At 36.9% G+C, this 19,164-nt stretch overlaps 1 protein-coding gene across 3 annotated transcripts in view; it reads left to right on the forward strand.

Moving 5' to 3' along the window:
* The window catches only part of LOC137089340 (receptor-type tyrosine-protein phosphatase mu-like), a 255,243-nt gene that overhangs the window by 43,168 nt on the left and 192,911 nt on the right, over positions 1-19,164 (forward strand). The window contains exons 1-2 of one of the 3 annotated variants that reach the window (XM_067452909.1): positions 6,996-7,023; positions 10,450-10,501. The exons of the other annotated variants lie outside the window; for them this stretch is intronic. Coding sequence (XP_067309010.1) covers positions 10,456-10,501 — 46 coding nt within the window. The 5' untranslated portion in view covers positions 6,996-7,023; positions 10,450-10,455. Of the gene's footprint in view, positions 1-6,995; positions 7,024-10,449; positions 10,502-19,164 lie in introns of those variants that run through there. 3 annotated transcript variants of the gene reach the window in all.

The following is a 19,164-nucleotide window of genomic DNA, read 5'->3' on the forward strand; positions in this document are numbered from 1 at the left end:
TGTGTTCTGTGACGTGAGGACTGGAGTGTGTTCTGTGACGTGAGGACTGGAGTGTGTTCTGTGACGTGAGGACTGGAGTGTGTTCTGTGACGTGAGGACTGGAGTGTGTTCTGTGACGTGAAGACTGGAGTGTGTTCTGTGACATGTGCGGTGATGGAAAAATAGGTCAAAAGTCTTCACACGGCAGTGGTTTAATAATTCAGTGCATTAATGAGGCTGTGGGACGGCTGGGCAGCTTTCCTTTGTTTAAGACACGATTAATTCATGCCACGACTGTTTAAATTTGAAACAACTCAGGTGTGGAGCGCTGTTTGTCATGTTTCCTTCAGTCACCAATTAATCGCTCGACGAACCTCCAAAAGTCCACAAAACACCGGCTGAAGAAATCCTCAAACACCAGGAGCCGATCCGTTTGGGGTTAATAAACGGGAGAACAGGCATGAGAATACATAATCCAAACGTAAAGGGATATAAGTTATTACTAAGACACTCAGCATATTATTGCTGAAGCATTTCAAAACATGAAAGAATGAAAATGTTATGGAAGTTTAAATTTGCTGAAAATGAAAAATGCAGTATGGAATATTTTTTATTTTATATAATATATATATTTTACAAAATGTTTTACTTAATAATTAAAATTAATTAATTAAAGGTGGCCTAGAATGATTTGAAACAATATGTTAAATTGTTCTCTGATATCTACATAGAGGGTGTGGCTTATTTAAGGGCAAACATTGTCCAGATAGAGTTTTACAGGTCCAGTTACATCCCTATAAATTGCCCCTAGGATGTAATGCTCTGTTTTTGCCTTATTTGGAAGAGTCATGAATATTAATGTTGAGCTCTGCTCTGATTGGCTTATTTCAGCAGCTCACCGCAGTTCAGTGAAGCGGCTCGTGAGTCCTGACCATAGACTGTAAAAAAATATGGCCGTAGTGTCCGTGACGTCACCCATAGGATTCGGATGAGGCGTTCTGAAGCGTAAAGTATGGGCGAGCTGGGCATCACCATCTTGTGAGCGAGTCATCGCGCGCACTCCCAGATAACAGAAAATGGGCAAAAAGGCGGGATGTGGACGGAGCTGAGGGGACACAATGACTATAGTCGGCGGATAAATGGCTATCCACCTGTCACTCAAAGTAACCACGCCCTTAATTATGCAGAACTTTAAGGCTTTATATAATGTAAACGAATGAGTTATAAAATAATTCACCCCCCTCACAGTCGTCATGAAGGTCAACATTAGCCGTATAGACCAAAACCACAATTTGTCCCAGGCTGTAAACATCTGTTTTTCTGCTGTAAAGTTAGGAAATTTACCATGAGGCTCAATGAGATTTTGCAATAGACAGTAAAAGAAATAGACAGAGCGTTCCCATAGACTTAAACGGTGGAAAATGAAGTCAGTTAGAGGCACTCACTTCCTGATGGCCGAGCGAACTGCGCCGGCTCAGACTCCTCCGCGTCGCTGAGAAGCGTTTCGATAGAATATAGCACATTTTCCTCTCAGTAACAAAACAAACACACTCCAAAACTGACAGCGGTGGCAGAACGAAAGCCTCTGATCAGAGCGATGTGGATATGATGACCAGCTCTGCAGTTCAGTAGCCGACTTAAAATGACACTTTATACAATAGACTGCGTTAAAGAAAACAGCTTTACAGTATTATATATAAAAGAAACTGTCATTCAGTCATGGAAGGAATGAACTATGCACTTTCTGTTGCTAAATAGTTAAGAAATGAAAGAGAATCCTGCAGTCACTTTATCATTTCGCTTTACTTAGATTGCACAAAATAGTGATATAATTGATACTGTATTATTTAAATAAAACAGTTACTTGTCATGTTTTATGCATATGGTTGTGTTTGTGATAAGTATCGTATCGCCAGATTCTTGGCAATACACAACCCTAGTCCTGACAGAACACAGACCGACTGAAGGACACTTTAAGCAGAACATCTCAAATGGAGATTGATCAAATGCAGCTTACTGGTTTATTGGTGTTTTCAGATCATCCGCGCGCGAGAAAGAGCTCACGTTCATGCGGTTGCCAGATTTCAGTAATTAAATCCCCCAAACAGAGCGTTTCTGTTAAAAACACATCCGGTGTTTTACCTAAACATGTCCAATCTGGCAACCATATTCTCTCTCTCTCTCTCTCTCTCTCTCTCTCTCTCTCTCTCTCTCTCTCTCTCTCTCTCTCTCTCTCTCTCTCTCTCTCTCTCTCGTGCGCGTGGATGATCTGAAAACACCAATAAACAAGTAAGGTGCATTTGATCAATCTCCGTTTGAGATGTTCTGCTTAAAGTGTCATTCAGTCGGTCTGTGTTTAATAACATCCTTATATTTTTCCTAAATGAATAGCCTTGTCAAATGACTGTTGTTTTAACTTATATGGTGGAAAAGGTGACGTTTGCTAGAGAAGGATCGAGTGAACGATCTGTAAGCACAGATGGTTGTATTCTGTAATACAAAATAATATTCCCCTTTGTCATTAGACACACTATTTAGTTTTGTATGGTAGTTGGTGTTTCCTATTGTTACTGTACTAGCATCTTGCGTTATCTAGACAGTGCGGTCTCTCTAAGAAACTTTCAATTCGCAGTGGACAGATTACTGCTTGCAGGAATATAGTTGCCCCTTAAGATGCTGAGTGAAGCTTGCTTAAAATGGGCTGAACAAACAAACGATTTGTTGCGGTATCCGATTATAATAAACCTCCACCATGACTGTTGACATATGAAAAGTCCTCCCGTCCCCTGCACAGCCTGAACATGACGTGTGTCCTGAGAGCCGTTTTTGCTCTCCTCAAGTGTCTTGTTTACCATCAGTAGATTCAGCTCTGTCAGTTCCACCTGACATTGCACATGTTTGGACAGATGCACATGTTGGGGGCGTGCATATGAATGATCCCCAACGCTTGCGTCACGGTTGGCCTTATGTTGAGAAGCACTTTTTTTTCCGTGGTGTTTTTGATTTACGAAATGTACATAAGAAGTAGGAGGCAATGGTGTTTGAGACTCACAGTATGTGATGTCCATGTGCTGAACTCTTATTATTTCACTATGGCAAGGTTAATTACATTTTTCATTCTAGGGCACCTTTAAGAATATATATATATTAAAAAAATTACTATAAAATCAAAGCCATATGTCTAAGCAAGTTGTGTTCCAAATTTGAAGTTGATATCACAAAAATTAAAGTCCCCATGATATTTTTTTCCCAGTGCAGTACCAAAAACAGCCACCAGGTGTTATTCAAATTCCATTGATTGTTTTTTTTAAATGTATTTTCCTGTAAATATCTGTCCAAATATCACTTCAATCACAATACAGTCACCAAATATGGAACCTTGAGACTCTGACCTTTCCGATGATACGTGTCAAGATTAGAAAAGATTTCGATTATAAAAGTAGTTAAAATAAATTTCGTAATATGAAACATGACTCCGCCCACTAGGGGGAGGAGCCCGCTAGAAGCATTTAGAGTACCATTTCCATGGTAACGCAACGTCCGATTTTCAAAGTGGTTTTCACTGGATGAATTTTGAGTTTGTACGATTTCGAATGACACCTAATTTATGATGATTACTAAAATATATAATACGAAAAATGAGTCCCTGGCCCGTTAGGGCGTTGTGTAAAGCAGTTGAAGATTATAGTTGTGTTAGTGGACTGATTAAAGATGAAGTAGACCATAAGAGCCCGGAGGTTCATTATTTATGAAGACACGCACAAACAAGAGCTGAGCTGAGCTTTAATGCACCGCTGAAATAATACCAGAGCATGTGTGTGTGATGTTTGGTGTGTGATGTTTGCAGGATGCACTGATTGTGTGTGATCGTTATGAAAGAAACTTCTGCACCGTATGATGATATGGCTCATCACCGCCTCATCTATCTATCTATCTATCTATCTATCTATCTATCTATCTATCTATCTATCTATCTATCTATCTATCTATCTATCTATCTATCTATCTATCTATCTATCTATCTATCTATCTATCTATCTATCTATCTATCTATCTATCTATCTATCTATCTATCTAAAATAGTGATGAAAGCCAAAATATTAAATATTATGCGTGTATATTTACTGAGTAATCACTGTTATATTGAGGCGTGTCAAAATCAGACCTTTCACCTGAGATTCAGAGCCAGATTACAGGTGGCGTTTAGGAAGAAATGTGAAATTTAGGAAGATGGCTGCATCCATCCTTTTATTTTCCACACAGAGATGAACAGATCTATTAGTGAAATCCATTGACTTCAGTAATCTGTGTTGCACTACGCTCCAATGATAATCGTTCAAAAATGGGAAAAAGCACTAAATTGTACATTGTAAATGTACTCATGGAGCCACATTGGGATCCCGATATCTCTGGAAGTGAACCATATTGGGCCTTAAATATGTAGATACCAAAAGAAAAGTGTGTTAAGAACCAGATTGTAAAAGGATATTAATATATCTTTAATACTTCTTGAGTTACAGACGTGCAAACTTTGGGGGAAGAAACACGAGAAGTGCCTTTTCCCTATTTTTGAACTGTCACCATTTGCATATAACGCAAGAAATATTACTAAAGTCAACGGATTTCACTAATAGATCTGCCAATCTCTGAGTAAAAATAAAATAATGATGCTGCCATCTTCCTGAAGTCTTTTTACACCCCTGTAATTTGGCTGCGAATCTCAGGCGAAGGGTCATTTTGACACTCCTCTACACAATAGTGGAGTATTATTTCTCCACATTTCCATTTATGCCTTTTTTTTCTTTGAAAGATCATTTATTTGCAGTTTATCACATTCCAGAGTGTGATATTTACCACTGGAATCAGGTAACTCGGGGTAAATGGACTTCGAGGTGTTTTCACGTGTGGTTTGGTGTATTGGGTTGCACACATAACGTGATTTCTGCTTCGCTTGTTCTTGATAAATTACACCGGCTTTTCATTTTCTTCCCACTCCTTTCATAATTCTCCAAAGTGTGTGTCGGAACGCTCAACCTTGAATTATTCCCTCTCTCTCTCACGCCGCAGAAAAGGAAAGAAAACAACAGGAATTTGTTACAGATCTTAAAAACAACAAGGCGTGTTAATGGTCTTGTTTATTGCGATGATCAAACATAATGAGCGTCCCAGCTGAAGATCAACCCTCTGCGGACTAGTTTCTTCCATTGTAGCCGTTTACAAATTAGACTTATGGAGATTATATAGTGAGAGAGAGAGACAGAGAGTGAAAACAAATGTGAGGAAAAATATCCCTGATGTCTTTCTTTTCTCCGTTTATTGTGTTTTCTGCTGGATTGGAGGGTTTCTGGGCAGATTAGTTGCTTTGAACTGTAGTTTGTCAAGATAATGACTTCTCAGAATATAAAGTAGTTCAACTTCAGTCAAACTATGTTAGTCAAAGTGTTCAATGCAGTTAACATTCAAGCAAATGTCTGAGTCGGTGGCACTTCGCTGCCATTTTTGTTCATTTTGGTGGCATTTTTGTTAATTCTGGGGGCAATTTAGTTCATTTTGGTGGCATTTTTGTTAATTCTGGGGGCAATTTAGTTCATTTTGGTGGCATTTTTGTTTATTGTGCTTATAATTTTGTTCATTTTGGTGGCATTTTTGTTCATTTTGGTGGCAATTTAGTTCATTTTGGAAGCAATTTTTTCATTTTGGTGACATTTTTGTTAATTTTAGTGGCTTTTCAGTTCATTTTGGTTGCATTTTTGTTCATTTTGGTGGCATTTTTGTTGCAATTTTAATCATTTTTGTGCCATTTTTGTTCATTTTTGTGCCATTTCTGTTTCTTTCTGGTGACATTTCTGTTGCAATTTGTATCATTTTGCAATTTTGTTCATTTTGGTGGCGATTTAGTTTATTGGTAAAAATGTTAGTTATTTTGGTGGCATTTTTGTTCATTTTGGTGGCAATTTTGTTCATTTGATGGCATTTTTGTTCACTTTGGCAGCATTTCTGTTGCAATTTTGTTAATTTGGGTAGTAATTTTGGTTATTTTGGTGGCATTTTTGTTTACTTTGGCGGCATTTTTGTTCATTTTGGTGGCATTTTGCTGACATTTTTGTTGCAATTTTTTTAATCGGTGCCATTTTTGTTAATTTTGGTTGCAATTTTGTTGATTTTGGTGGCAATTTTGTTGCAATTTTTATAATTGGTGCAATTTATTTCATTTTGGTAACATTTTTGTAAATTTCAGTGTTTTTTCAGTTCATTTTGGCTGCATTTTTTTTCAATTTGGTGGTGTTTTTGTCCATTTTAGTGGCATTTTTGTTCGCTTTGGTAGCAAATTTTTTGATTTCAGGTGCATATTTTGTTCATTTTGCTGTCATTTTTTATTTATTTTGGTTGCGGATTTGTTCACTTCTTTAGCATTTTGGTACATTTTTCTGAAACTCTGTTAATTTAACTGCCGTTTTTGTCAATTTGGGGGCATATTTTTTCATTTTGTTGGCATTTTTGCCCCAAGTCGCCATTAATTCCTTACCCTTAATGCAGCACTTTAAGCCATGTTGTAAAGCACTTGGTTAGTAGAGCAGTATGTTCAGTCCTTTACTCTGCTGCACTGATCTGAAGCCTCTGCCTTCTCTAAACCAGAGAAGGTTTGTTAACTGAGGGACGGATCCTTGTGTTTTTCCTTCTGCAGCCTTCGGTGGTCAGTCAGTCCAGATCGAAGCGCAGAGGGACGTGGAGGAGGGCAACTCCTGAAGCAGAGCCGTATCGAGCAGACCCCTCATAGAGAATCAATCCACACACACACACACACACACACACACACACACACACACACAGCTGTTCTGAGCCAGACGCCGCTTCATCAGATCAACCACAAGCCATCAGCTAAAACCAACACGTCCCTCATCAGAGAGCCAGATGAGCGTATTATGGTGTCATTCCCAGATGTTCTATTGTGGTTCTCCTCAGGGAAGTGTTCCGGAAGATCCCATTGTCCATGTCTTTGGGAGAGATTCGATCGCCCCTCCTGCTAGTTTTTATTGTCCAAATGTAAGCTGCACCCCAGCGGCTGTGACTCTCATGCATTCACATGAGCTGAGCTCCAGGAATCAGCATTCTGGAGCCGTACACCGGGAGAGACTGAAATAATGACCAGCCGGACCGCGAATCTGGCTCAAATCCTCCCCATCAGCCCATCCACTTAACCACGCTGCTCAGCGCCGGCAAAACATCGCATTTTACCCTTTGAGAAATTGCCGCAATTTTCTCTCCATCTTTCAAATGACACCACTCTGAAACGGAAAGGTGCTTCTCTTAGACGCCGCATGCTCAACTTTATTCACTTGATGCTCAATGTCGGAGCTGTTGGTGCCATATAGAACAGTCTCAAAAACAACAGTTTTGACAGCTTTAATGGCATTAATCGAATCACTGAAAGCGCGTTGCCTTTTCAAATAAAGCTCAGCGGTAGGGTGAGGTGCGTGATTGCCGTTCTGCATAAATGTGGGTATATAGATGCTCCTCTTGTGTTGATTGATATCTAAATGTGTGACTCTTCAATTATAGATTGTTAATGTCCACCAATCAGTTATTGGGCTCCTTAATGGTTTATTTTAGCAGCCAGTGACCTTTATTCATTCACTCAAGTCGGAAACGGAAGTTGTGCTTGTCTTTTCTCGTATATCGAGTGAATCGCATCTCAAACAAGAACAAATGTGGGCGTGGCTTGATCGTGTCTGTGGGGATCTGATTGGATGGCTGTGGTTTGCTATTGGCTGATCTCATATGAGTGACAGGTGGCTCCGCCCTCATCATGAGAGAAGAGATGTTGCAGGAGGGAGGGGAAGTTTTAAATGTTAATTAAATGCCAAATATTTACATATTTTAACTTCAAACTACCTCAAACTGTACACTCTAAAAAAATACTGGGTTGTTTTAACCCAATGTTGGGTCAAATATGGACTAACCCAGCGATTGGGTTGTTTTAACCCAATGTTGGGTCAAATATGGACTAACCCAGCGATTGGGTTGTTTTAACCCAATGTTGGGTCAAATATGGACTAACCCAGCGATTGGGTTGTTTTAACCCTGCGGTTGGGTTAAATAGTTGCTTAAGACAACCCAATCGCTGGGTTAGTCCATATTTGACCCAACATTGGGTTGTTTTTTACCCAGAATTTTTTTAAAGTGTAGCTAAATCTTTAAACATTCTGGTGAATTTCGGTGGCATTTTTGTTAATTTTGGTGGTATTTTTGTTAGTTTCGGTGGCATTTTTGTTCATTTTAGTGACATTTTTGTTCATTTCGGAGGCGTTCTGATTCAAGATTAAAAGGCATTAATTTAAAACGATGATGTGCATAAATCACTGCAGTATTCCTGCTATATGAGATTTTTCCATTTTGATATAATGGTGAGTTTTATTTTCAGTTTTTAGCAGAGAAGGTCCACCTTTATCTCTCTCTCTCTCTCTCTCTCTCTCTCTCTCTCTCTCTCTCTCTCTCTCTCTCTCTCTCTCTCTCTCTATCTCTCTCTCTCTCCTTTGACATGTATCAGCTGAAAGGATAAATGCACTGCTCAGATTATCCGTCCAAATCTGTGGGCCGACTGCTCCGTTTCACCGTCCAATCGATCGCAGCGAGAGCGACGGCTTGATTGATGATGATATGGCGATTGATTGGTTAAATCCTCTCAACTTCAAAGTGCCCAGACAGACAGTATATATACATGCGATTTAGAGCTGGTTGCCAGGAGCTGCCGATAGAGAGGTGAAATAAGAGAAAGACAGAAGAGAGTCACGGGCCCCTGAGGGCCGCTCGCACCGAGGTAGCGGCTTTAAATTACCTGAATTGGCTGGTGGCGGCGTCTTTAGGGAGGCGTTTGTTGGAGCTTTCCAAACGGATCGAGCTGTGTTCTGTCCTGCCGGAGGTTGAAGAGCAGTAATTGCTCAATTGGCAGAGAGGGACAGAAGTGAGCTGCTGCCTACATTGGCCCCTCATAAGTGAGCTCTACATAGACAGCAGCTCGTCATTTGAAGACTCGACTCGACAACCGATCCCAAAATCTGACGTGATTGCTAAGATAATAAAACCATGTTCATATTAATACACTGCACATGCGTTAACTGGGGATAGATATATGTGTAAATTATTAGTTTATAATTATTAAAAGATTCATACTTTTTACGAATAGCTTACTCTCGGTTTGAGCAAAACCAAATTACATTAAATCTTAGGAAAAAATCTATTATTATTTAAACATAAAACTGATTCTTACTTAAGTGTCCTAGAACAAAAATGTATTTTTACTTAAATATCTTAGAACAAAACTGATCAATATTTAAATATCTTAGAACTAAACATATTCATATTTAAATATCTTTGAAAAAATTGATAAATATTTAAATATCTTAGAACAAAACCGATTATTATTTAAATATCTTACAACAAAACTTATAAATATTTAAATATCTTAGAACAAAACTGATACAAATTTAAATATCTTAGAACAAAACTGATACATATTTAAATATCTTACAACAAACCAATTAATATTTAAATATCTTACAACAAAACTGATAAATATTTAAATATCTTTGAACTAACCAATTAATATTTAAATATCTTAGAACAAAACTGATTAATATTTAAATATCTTAGAACAAAACTGATTCACATTTAAATATCTTAGAACAAAACCGATTATTATTTAAATGTCTTACAACTAAACCGATTCATATTTCAATATCTTAGAACAAAACTGATAAATATTTAAATTCCTTAGAACTAAACCGATTATTATTTAAATATCTTAGAACAAAACTGATTCATATTTAAATATCTTAGAACAAACCAATTAATTTTTAAATATCTTAGAACAAACCAATTAATTTTTAAATATCTTAGAACAAACCAATTAATATTTAAATATCTTAGAACAAAATTGATTAATATTTAAATATCTTAGAACAAAACCGATTATTATTTAAATATTTAGATCAAAACCGATTCATATTTAAATATCTTAGAACAAAACCGATTATTATTTAAATATCTTAGAACTAAACCGATTATTATTTAAATATCTTAGAACAAACCAATTAATATTTAAATATCTTAGAACAAAATTGATTAATATTTAAATATCTTAGAACAAAACCAATTATTATTTAAATATCTTAGAACTAAACCGATTATTATTTAAATATCTTAGAACTAAACTGATAAATATTTAAATATCTTAGAACTAAACCGATTATTATTTAAATATCTTAGAACTAAACCGATTATTATTTAAATATCTTAGATCTAAACCGATTATTATTTAAATATCTTAGAGCTAAACCGATTAATATTATGATCAGACTGATTCTGAATGAAATCTCCTGATAGAGCGGTGCCTGTGACGCTGCTGAAAGTGTGTGTATTATGAAAGCTTCTGTTGATCTGATTTGAATCATGGATTGATTTCTCCATTAGGGACACATGTTGAGCTGTCTGCCGTCTCAGCAGGAGTCTGTGTGTTATCTAGGTAGGGAGCTGACTAGGTTAACTAGAGCTAATGTTGAACGAGCACACGCGTGTTTTAATCACATTCATATCAGGGACATTAATTTGCTGTAATTGGACTGTTTGACCTTCAGCCGGGTCGACTCATCCATTTCATTATTTTCCCTTCTAGTTTTGTTTATGGCTGTATTGATTTAGAGCACAATGTGCCTCTCTCTCTCTCTCTCTCTCTCTCTCTCACACACACACACGCACACACACACACACACACACACACACACACACACAGTATAAATGGAATCGCACAGCAGAGGATCGTTGATTAAAGGAATGCAGCTTTGAAATGATTATTAAACACTGATTATGCTGATATATAATTGTGGAAGAAAACAATACGACTGCAGAATGAGTCTCATTTTTCATAATAGAATAAAGCTATGCTGTGTGTGTGTGTGTGTGTGTGTGTGTGTGTGTGTGTGTGTGTGTGTGTGTGTGTGTGTGTGTGTGTGTGGGCATGTTTTTGTGACATATGAGCAAAAGGCTTATAAATCATACAGAAGGAGTTTTTTGAGAAAGTAAAAATGCAGAATGTTTCCTGTGATGGGTAGGTTTAGGGGCAGTGTGTGTGTGCGTGCGTGCGTGCGTGCGTGCGTGCGTGCGTGCGTGTGTGTGTGTGTGCGTGCGTGCGTGCTTCTGTACTTTAGAGATGAAACACTCTCCAGAAGTTTCTGGTAGATTTGAAGCTACTGATTTTCCATCACAGGTTTTTAATGCTCATTAATATTTTTGGGTCCATCATTGATATGGACCAATCAGACACATGGACACATGACCTTGGCTTTGCTAACCTCAGGGTTTGAGCTACAGGAATATACAGCATCAATAACTTTCACAGCAACATTTATTAGACATTTTGTCTTGTTTTTCAGCACAAATATCTAAATATTCTTAAATCAAGACACATTTACTGAGAAGAGAAATCACTGAAGATATTATGTCTTATAAATGACATTATTAACACGTTAAGTTTACATTTTTTTGCCTATTTAATTTTCAGAAGGTGTAAATGGCTTTCCTTATGTGCATGATTAAACTCTGAATATATTAACATTACAATCAAGTTTAGAACAAAAGAAAGCAAGCATTTCACAAGAAAACACTATTTCAGTTCATTTTGTTATTATTTTAGATTAAAACCGATTAATATTCAAATCTTTTATTAGAACAAAAATGATCAATATTTTAATAGAACAAGAATGATAAATATTTAGATAAACAAAATCGATTAATATTTAAATCTCTTAATAAAACAAAACCAATTCATATTTTAATAAAACAAAACTGATTCATATTTAAATATCTTAATAAAACAAAACAAATTAATATTGAAATATTTTAATAAAACAAAACTGATTAATATTTTAATAAAACAAAACTGATTAATATTTAAATATTTAAATAAAACAAAACCAATTAATATTTTAATATTTTAATAAAACAAAGCCAATTAATTTTTAAATCTCTTAATAAAACAAAGCCAATTAATTTTTAAATCTTAATAAAACAAAACCGATTAATTTTTAAATCTCGTATTAAAACAAAACCAATTAATATTTTAATAAGGCAAAACCGATTAATATTTAGAAAAACAAATCTGATCAATATTTAGATTTCTTAATAGAATAAAACTGATTCATATTTAAATGCCATGTGTAGTTCAATATAATTGTTAGTAAGTTTCACAATTAATTACACAGTACTTGCAGTTTCATCGTAATTTATTATTTGTGAAATTTACAAGCAATTAAATTGAATTAAACATGGCATTTAAATCAAATAAAAAAGTCAGAATCCTACGCCTCTTTGTTCAGTGTGGGCGGAAAGTTCTTCTATAGGCATAAATATATATATGAGACATTTCTTTTTACCTTTTTGCACTCGGTCATCATAATAATTGCTCTGTGTTATGCGAGATGTCTTCATTGAGCTGGATAAATGTGTGTGTAAGTGTTATTTGTTGGCGGTCTCTCAGCATTGTGTTCTCTGGAGAACTTCTGATGTTGAAAGTTTACTTTTGTTCCTACTGCAATAACAAAAGGCCTTTTAAGTCTGACTGGAAAATCTTTAGGAGAAATTGGCTCCTCTATCGAGGGGCGGTCATATTGATTCTCGCCCCTGGCTGGCGCTGCTAAAAAGATGGATAGATTTGTGTGTGTGTGTGTGTGTGCTCGTTTCTAAAGACCGTAGTGTGTTCTCAGGGAGGTGCGGATGCTTAAAGGCTCAGTCCACCCAAAAATGTAAGTTCTGTCATTAATTCCTCATGTCGTTCCTTACACTAAAGGCCGTCCCTAAACTGTTCCCACAAATTTGGGAGCACGGAATTATCCTAAATGTGTTGGTGAAGCGTTAAAGCGTTAGTTCAGCCATTAATGTAAATAGTGTGATTAGTTCTGATTAGTGATTAGTGTGAAAAACACTAAATAACGACTTATATAGTGATGGCCGATTTCAGAACAAAGCTTCAAACCGTTATGAGTCAGTGAATCGATTCATGATTCGAACGGTTATGATTCAGTGAATCGACTCATGATTCGAACGGTTATGATTCAGTGAATCGACTCATGATTCGAACCGTTATGAGTCAGTGAATCGATTCATGATTCGAACCGTTATGAGTCAGTGAATCGATTCATGATTCGGATCGCGTGTCAAACTGCTGAAATCACGAGACTTTGGTGATCCGAATCATGAATCGATTCACTGACTCATAACGGTTCGAATCATGAATCGATTCACTGACTCATAACGGTTTGAAGCTTTGTTCTGAAATCGGCCATCACTATATAAGTCGTTATTTAGTGTTTTTGCGCACTAACTCTATTCTGGCCTCTTCATCAATGATTGTAGAGCCGCTGTAGTGAGATGGGCTTTGTAACGACGTCTTTAGTGCCTTTATGGGTCTTGAGAGAGGAAATGACATTGGTGTCAATGAAGGCCTTTCTGAGCCATCGGATTTCAACACTAATATCTTCATCTGTGTGTGAAGATGAGCGGAGGTCTGACGGCTGGCCAACCACAGGAGGAATTAATCACACTATTTACATTAATGGCTGAACAAACCCTTTAACGCTTCACCAACACATTTAGGATAATTTCATGCTCCCAACTTTGTGGGAACAGTTTAGGGACGGCCTTTAGTGTACGGAACGACATGAGGAATTAATGACAGAACTTACATTTTTGGGTGGACTGACCCTTTTAGAGCACATGCGATGGGGTTTATGAGCTGTGAGATACGCCGGCTGACAGGGACAAATTCGACTCCGAGTCTCATTCGCTGTCGGAGTAAATGAAATCTCTGAAAGCGTTCCTGCGCTGACACACACAGGCCTTGTCAATTACTTCGCTTGTCTTCCCTAGTTAGCCTCACAGTTTACCTGCTCCTGGCGCTCGAAGGGTCACGTTGGTTTAGATAATTGCTTCACTGTCACTAAAGTCAAACACACACAATCTGCCTCTGTGTTTGTGATCCATAACACATTTAGCTTGCTTCCTAATCTAGTTGTCTTGTGGTATTGTACACTGCACACATTGATTTTCTTTCTTAGTGTTTCTGTCTCGTTTTCCCGGCACAAATATCTAATCATTCTTACATCAGGACACCATTACTGCACTGTAAAGAAAAAAAGTGTTAGTTTAACTTATAAAAGTAAGTAAGCTGGTTGCCTTATAATTCTGAGTTTATTGAAATTAAAAATGTGAGTTGATACAATGAAGGAAATGTGTTTAATAAATAGAAACTCAAAATATTATTGTATCTGAACCACATAAAACATGTGATAAATCATGAAAATAGCACAATCTGGCTGCGTCATCACAAATAAAACACACAATTACCCAATATGCTTACAACATCTGCTAATAATATTTTAATAAAGATTGTCGAATCTCAAAAAATGTTTCAATTTCAATGAACTCAAAATTTTAAGGCAACCAGGAAACGTTTTTTCTAAATAATGTTTTACAGTGTGGAGACTAGGGGTGTAACGATATTATTATAGTATACAAAATACATTTGGGTCCAAAAATAACAAAAACTACGACTTTATTCAGCATTGGCTTCTCTTCCTCGTTTCTGTTCAATCCTCAAATAAAGATTCAAACGGTTATGAGTCAGCGAATCGATTCATGATTCGGATCGCCAATGTCTCGTGATTTCAGCAGTTTGACACGCGTAGTTTGTTAATAAAATAGCCTGGCCTAGAGATTGTGTTCCTTTTTGTTTTAGCTCAGTCTGCAAACCAAATCGCAAATCCTCCAGTTTGGGAACCCCTGATCTACGATATCAAAATGAATCAATGCAATGCAAAAAAACTATAGAATGGACTCTACAAATGTGCGATCTCTAAGTTACAGGCTTGTGTGTGTCGTCGGTTTGAGCTCCTATCCCATGTAAGCGTTATTACGAAATCACTTGCATGTTCAAATTTGTTTTCCACACGTGAAAATGAATCGGAGCATGCAGATCGCTTTAGTGTGGAATGTCTTATGAAGCCAGAGGTAATTTACTCATTTTGAGAGATTTTTGCTGAAATTATTTCTCACAATAACGTTTTCAAATGACCGATTTGACGTGATAATTGTTGATTAATCTACTAATAAACATTTGTGGTAATTTCACATTTTATAAACTCAAAACTTGCATACTTTTTTATTCATTCTCACGCAATTTACCCGGACCTATATCAGACCATGTGGTATCGATTTAAAGGCTTAGTTCAGCCAATAATGAAACATCTGTCATTAACTCCTCTCCCTAATGTCGCTCCACACCCGTAAGACCTCCGTTCATCTTCACACACAGTTTAAGATATTTTATATTTAGTCCGAGAGCGTATGCAAGTGTATGCACACTATACTGTCCATGTCCAGAAAGGGAATAAAAACATCATCACAGTAGTCCATATGAGACATCAGTGGGTTAATTAGAGTCTCTTGAAGCATCCAAAATACATTTGGGTCCAAAAATAACAAAAACTACGACTTTATTCAGCATTGGCTTCTCTTCCGCGTTTGTGTTCAATCCTCAAATAAAGATTCAAACAGTTATGAATCAGCGAATCGACTCATGATTCGGATTGCCAATGTCTCGTGATTTCAGCAGTTTGACACGCGATCCGAATCATGAATCGATTCACTGATTCATAACTGTTTGAATCTTTATTAGAGGATTTAACACAAACCCACAAACAAAGTACGGGCGTGGAGCGACATTAGGGAGAGGAGTTGGGTGAACTAGCCCTTTAAGAGAAAGTTTCTAACGCTGATAGAATCGCAGATTAATTGAAATGCAGGATTCTCCTCGGCGCTTTCGTTTTGATTTTCAGGTGTCGGCGGGTCGAGGGTGTTTGAGTCCCTGCTGGTAAATGCCGAAATAATGCATTAGCATTTAATTTCAAGGACGACAAGGGTGCCGGCTGCTAAAACACATCCCCAAATGCACACACACACTCCAGATTGAGTTTGAGACATCTGCGCAAAGGTGCGACTCACTGTTTGTGTGTGAGGACGTGGACGAGGAGAAATTAAAGCCAATCGATCAATCAATAACGGCTGTAATGGATAACACTGATACAGAGCCATGCCAGAATATTAATGAGCTCCAGAAGCAAGCGTTCACTCGTTTACTTCTGGGAGAAGCTCTCAGATAAAGTGTGTTATCAGATTGCATCCATCTTTCCCGCTCTACAGCAAACACATCATTAATGTGGAGCTCTGCTCTACATGAGGATAAACGCTCTAATTGGGTTTCAGATCGGCTTCTCCGAGCACAGATCAGAGTCTCGACACGGCACAGAGTGGGTTAATACCGACAACTTCATTAATAACACTTTTAGTTTTTAGTATTTTTGTCATTTTTATTAAAAAACTATGTCTAATCTTTTTTTTGGTTAGAAAAGTTGTGTTAATATCGCCAATTTCATTTTTGGATTTAATGCGTTTATTTGATTTTTGGTTGTTGTTTTTGTCCTTTTTTTTTAAAAATATGTATAATTTTTTTCCCCTATATTACATATTATACTCAACCAGTAGAGCGTGGCGCTAGCAACGCCAAGGTCATGGGTTCGATTCCCAGGGAGAGCAAGAACTGACAATAATGTACCTTGAATGCAATGTAAGTCGCTTTGGATAAAAGCTTCTGCCAAATGCATGAATGTAAATGTAAATATATATATATATTTCTTAAATAACATTTTTAGTTTTTAAGTTTTAGTTTTTAGCATTTTTGTCATTTTTATTTGTATTTTTAAAAAATATGTCTAATGTTTGTTTTTAGTTTTAGTCATTTTTTTCTCCAAAAAATGACATGCCAATTTTGAATACTTTCTTCTATTTTTGTTTTTTTGTCATTTTTATTAGTTGAAAAATATGTTTTCTTTTAAGTAATTTTTATAATTTTATAATAACGACTTTTATATTATATATTATAGTTTTTAAATATGCCCATAAATTGTTTTCATTTTAAGTTTTAGTAAAAAAAAAAATACTTTTCATGTTTTGTAAAAAAATTAAATAATTATATTTCTACACTTTATTGTTTTCATTTTTAGTTTTAGTTAATTTTGTAGTGATTATGTTGTTTTGTAATTTTTTCATGTGTTTAGCTTCTATTAAGTTTTTGTTTTTAGTTTTAGATTTTTTTTAGTATGTGTCGTTTTTATTTGTATTTTTTAAATAATATTTTCTGTTAAGTTTTAATTGTTTTTAGTTTTAGTAAAAATTGTAGTAATTTGTCATTTTATTACTTTTTTAAAACAATATTTCTATTTTTCATTGCTTAAATTTTTAAATGTTTTAGTAAAGTTTGTAGTGATTTTGTTATATATATATATTATATATTAGTAAAATTTGTAGTCTTTATAAAAACTTTGTATTTTTTTACATTCTACTTTTAGTTCTAGTACAATGTTAGTAATTGTGTTAACTTTATCACTTTTTTAAATATTTTGTCTATTTTTAAGTTTTCATTTTTAGATTTTTTTTTGTTATTTTTATTTGCTTTTTTAAATGTCTAGTTTTATTACGTTATTAGTTTTAGTAAAAAAAAAATTGTGTTATTGTTATAATATTTTTTCAATAACATGTCTAGATTTTATGAAGTGTCCGTTGTTTCGTTTTAGTAAATGAAGTCATTTTCCTGTGTTTTGTTATGTTTTGCTGTTGCTCTCCTCCTCCAGCGTGTGTGTGTGTGTGTGTGTGTGTGTGTGTGTGTGTGTGTGTGTGTGTGTGTGTGTGTCAGGATACAGAACAATCGAGCGCAAACATTGATTGAAATACAGTCGGCCCCTTGAGTCTGAGATTTATGCGCATTTCTAGAAACAAACATGCGTTTGAGAAGTGCAAACACAGATGATCAATGGGCCGACATTAAGTGGGTGTTTGCCAACGCGCGGCGAGGGTCCCGTGCACACGCTGAGGGGCCGCACACACACACACACACACACACGCTGACTCCAGACGCCTCATATAGGGCTTTGAGTAGATATGAAAGATTAGCGGTGTGTGAAGTGTTCAGCAGAGGGCCGCGGTGGAGGTTGCCGTCGCTGGTTTGATTTGCATTTGTCTTTTTGATGTACGACTGCACATATTAAGCAGCGATAACCTGCTTTCTGTCCCCGGTGCCTCGTCACTCAGAGAGTTTTCCACCCACACGGACCCAGTTAAACTGTAAACATAGCAATATCACGTATCAAACAATCCTTTCAGGTGTGAAAACAGACACTGATGGAGTGTGTATGGAAATATGAGCCTGCTTCATCGTTTTATGAGCTCAAGTCGACGGAGAAAGATCCTGCAGATGTCCATACTCCACTTCCCACCGCCAACTAACACACACTATATTCCCAAAAGTGTTTAATGCCATCCCATTGTTAACCCGTGGGGTTTAATCTGGAGTCGGCCCACCCTCTCTAACAGCTCCAGCTCTTCTGGGAAGGCTTTCCTCAAGGTTTAGGAGTGTGTTTATGGGGATTTTTGCCCATTCTTCTAGAAGCTCATTTGTGAGGTCAGGCACTGATGTTGGACGAGAAGGCCTGGCTCTCAGTCTCCGCTCTAATTCATCCCAAAGCTGTTCTATCGGGTTGAGCTCAGGACTCTGTGCAGGCCAGTCCAGTTCCTCCACACCAAACTCCTCATCCATGTCTTTATGGAGCGACGCTTTGTGCACTGGAGCGCAGTTATGCTGGGACAGGAAGGGGCCGTCCACAAACTGATCCCACAAAGATGGGAGCATGAAATTGTCCAAAATATCTTGGTGAAGCATTAAGAGTTCCTTTCACTGGAACTAAGGGGCCAAGACCTGAAAAACAACCCCACCCCATAACCCCCCCTCCACCAAACTTTATACTTGGCACAATGCAGTCTTGTTGGGTCTATGATGAACGTTTGACCGATGGTTGACCGTATCAACGTTAACCGATCAAAGTTGTCAGTTAAAAAAAAAGAGATCTCTAAAGTAGTCTATTACAGACAGTGGACTAAACGCTACTACGGTTAGCATCTCATTCCAAAATCTTTTTGTGTGAAGTGAGTCAGAGTTAAAGAGTCTGTCCGTTATTAGAAGGCACACAGTGAGTTAGACCTGCCCTGGCCGGTGTGTCTTTTACGCATTCTGATTTTATCCGT

Source organism: Pseudorasbora parva, chromosome 9 (genome assembly GCF_024679245.1).
Source record: "Pseudorasbora parva isolate DD20220531a chromosome 9, ASM2467924v1, whole genome shotgun sequence".
NCBI classification, from domain to species: domain Eukaryota; kingdom Metazoa; phylum Chordata; class Actinopteri; order Cypriniformes; family Gobionidae; genus Pseudorasbora; species Pseudorasbora parva.